Genomic DNA, 3,229 nt, shown 5'->3' with positions numbered 1-3,229 from the left:
GGCTTCACCGCCACCGGCTTCGAGGGCTCCGTCCCGAGCACCGCTGCGGACGTCGACATGCCGCCTCCATTGACGGCCGACGGGTACTGTGGGAGCAGGCCGGTGTAGTAGACGGCGCGGCCGTTGCTGTCGTACGCCACCTGCGGGTAGCCCTGACCCCTGAGTGCTCGACAGGGCAGGGGCCGGTGCGGTGCCGTTCCCGTTGGCATTGCCGTTGTTGTGCGGGACGGCGTAGTAGGAGGTGCCGCCGGGGTTGGCGCTGGTGTAGTAACCATGGGGCGGCGCCGGGATGAAGAAGAAAGGGCCAGGGTCAGCGCCAGAGCCAGGCGCAACGGATCCATACCTGCCAGGCACCGGCAGGAAGGCCGCCGCAGGGGGAGCCGATGATGGAGGCGGGACTGGAGGCTTCTCCGGGAACTTGGTAACATAGTACTCTGCTGCTGCGGTCGGGGTGGCGGTGGCTGGAGGGTAGGCGCGGGTGAGGAAGTCGTCGCTGCCGTTCCTGGACAAGGGCGCTGGGACAGGGGCAGCCGGCGGCGGCATGAAGCCGTAGTCGAAGCTGAAGAGGTAGTTGGGGCCGGTCTTGGACGCCACCAAGACGGACTGGGGCACAGCCATGGGCGCCGCGGGAGGCCGCCACTGGACGGGCACTGCCTCCTGCTTCACCACCTGCGGCTGCTGCATCTGCTGGTTCTGCAGCGGCGGTGGCGGCGGCAGCGGAGGCGAGCTGGCGGACTTGAGGTCGAGGTACCAATCGCGCTGCAACTCCTGCTGCGGCTTGGGCGGGGAGGCGGGGCGACGGGGAAGAGGAAGACCCGGAGCCTGGGCGTGGAGCCGCCCCGCGACGAGCCCCCAGATCCCGGCGCGGCGGGGGGCGCGGAAGAGGTGGAGGCGGTCGTACTCGATGACGAGGTGCTCGAGGTCCTCGTCGTTGGTGACGGAGACGAGCGCGTCGAGGTCCTCGCCGGGGAGCTGGTACTTGACGCAGAGGCAGAGGTCGCCGCGGGCGGCGGCGAGGCGCGCGTAGAAGTCGGGGAAGCGGAGCAGGCGGCGGAGTGCGGGTTGAATCAACGAAACAGGAGGGGCCGTTGTGTCCACCCTCTGGACTGCCACTTGTCGATCAGTGATTCGCTGTGAACCAAAACATCACATAAGTGGTCAAGTTGTAAGAGTCCTCAATTACATTTTGCAACTTTTGAACTAAATCATCAGCCCTGCAAGTTTATGGATTCATGGTGCTATTACCTCTTGGAGAAAATTAGACTACAGGGCTATCTAGTCTGACATTAAAGCTATGGGCGCCGGAGGGGCACTCGGTACTGGTACTTCCGGTGGAGATAGTGGGGCCGCCTGTACGGTCATGGAAGGACGGCGTGAGTGCACCTTAGTGCCCGCTGCGAATTGCTGTCGACGGGACAGTACTGCACCGGACATCTCAACTTGTCGGTTCGTTTCTTTAATCGCTTCTCCACCTTCTGGTGATCCTTTGGGCCCCGCCTGTGCTGGTGCTGCCGAGGACCCCGTACGTGATGTAGACGCTGAGGATTTTAATTCGAGAAACCAGTCAGCTAACAGCTAATCTAATATTTGCAGCATTTATTTAAGGAGCAAGCATAATTAAATTGAACTAACCTCGACTACGTAACTGCAGATAGATTCCAATCCCAATGACTGCAGAAAGGGCCAAGATGACGCCTAACACGATATACAGCCCCCTGGGCGCATTCCTCACCTTATCCGCGATGCGTTGCCAAGACTCACTAAGAGAGGAGGCCACCGAATGAGGCTTTGCAGCAGTGGTCATGCGTGGTGAGGGTGGTGAGAGCGACTGGTGCGGTGATGGCGGTGGGGGCGATAGAATTGCTGGTGGGGGCGGGGTCGACCGGTAGACTTCACAGTCTGTCTGATCACTCGGCACAGGCAAGGTACCACCACACCTAGCGTAAAACTGCCAAAGCCTAATTGAGTCAAGTGCGGAGAGCATCACTTCAGGGACTTCAGTCACTAAGCACAGACAACCCCGCTCAACGATTTTAACTACATTCACGCAGCACCCTTTCGGCGGATTCCTATCAACTGTAGCGCATGTGCGCACTAGCGGTCTGGCGAGCAAGAAGGGATTACATGGATCGGCAATGAGATTACCTACAGAAAGTAAAAAATCACGAGAATACATACATCAGTAAAAAGGGTCATTAAAGTAAGCGTTTTTGAGAATTAAAGTTTTAAATTGCTTGATCACTAGCAGTGCACCAGAAGTGACTCATGGAAGAGCAAGACAGAGCGAAAGATCCGTACGTGGCTGCATGCGGCGAGGAGGAGGCGACTGTGGCGGGGATGCTGGGCTGCTGACGATGGTGGGCGGGCGAGCGGGTCCTGCGTCCAAAATCCACAGCAACCAAAGTTAATTACCAGCCGATTCATCCGTACTTCATCAAAAGTAAATAAAACTGGAAAAAGTAGTAGGAGGTGACGACGTGCGCAACCAGAAAAGAAACAGTGCCAATAGGCGATCCATTTGATTTGAGGAAGGCTACGCAAACCGCATGCAAAAAAGCAGCGCTGCCAGAGGATCAACATGGAAATGTTTGGCAACAGGGGCAGAGGCGATGCACCGCAGAGCGAAAAGCTCGGCCAACTCAGGCCTCGGTCGATCGAACAGCAAGAGTTTTTACTTTTGACCGTACTGCACAGAACAAAAACAAGGCAGAAGATACCGCAGAAAGCAAAGCCGCGTTGCGGTTCGAAACAGAGTGTCATCACGAGCGGGATGGAGCAGGAATCGATCTCGACGATGATCGTCTCAAAACAAAACAAGAAGGCGTGGACATGGCTACTGCTACTGGAGGTCGACGGCGAGGATAATCGACGACGATAATCGACGCCGAGGTCGACGGCGGCGACGACGGGCTCGCAGCACTGGGCCGTGGGCATGTCGGGCGCGCAGAAGAGCGCCACCTGCGTCGCCAGCAGCGTGGGCTTGCACGGCGCCCCCGGCTGCGGCCCGAAGGCGGCCGCCGCCGCCGGCAGCAGCGCCGCCAGCAGGCCCGCCACCAGCAGCAGGCGGCGGGATCTCTCCATGGCTGGGGCGGGTCGGGGCGGTCTCTCCCTCTCTCGCTCGCCCGCTAAGGTTTGGTGCAGTGGTGGTGGTGGTGCGGTGGCGGGGTGGAAATGGAATGACGGAGGGGGAGCGGGTGGGGGGCGGGTTATATAGCCGGAGGAGCCGTGG

At 59.5% G+C, this 3,229-nt stretch overlaps 1 protein-coding gene across 1 annotated transcript; it reads right to left on the bottom strand.

Annotated features, from left to right (window-relative positions):
• Nucleotides 1–2,033: 2,033 nt before the first annotated feature.
• Nucleotides 2,034–3,081, bottom strand: LOC119294644. The gene is made up of 2 exons (XM_037572869.1): nucleotides 2,299–3,081; nucleotides 2,034–2,145 (listed from the first exon to the last, which is right to left on the bottom strand). Exons 1-2 carry the CDS (start codon nucleotides 3,079–3,081, stop codon nucleotides 2,095–2,097), a joined length of 834 nt encoding a protein of 277 aa, XP_037428766.1. The 3' UTR covers nucleotides 2,034–2,094.
• Nucleotides 3,082–3,229: the final 148 nt, after the last annotated feature.

Source organism: Triticum dicoccoides, chromosome 4B, assembly GCF_002162155.2.
Source record: "Triticum dicoccoides isolate Atlit2015 ecotype Zavitan chromosome 4B, WEW_v2.0, whole genome shotgun sequence".
In the NCBI taxonomy this organism is placed as follows: domain Eukaryota; kingdom Viridiplantae; phylum Streptophyta; class Magnoliopsida; order Poales; family Poaceae; genus Triticum; species Triticum dicoccoides.
This window is presented reverse-complemented; position numbering and strand designations above follow the sequence as displayed.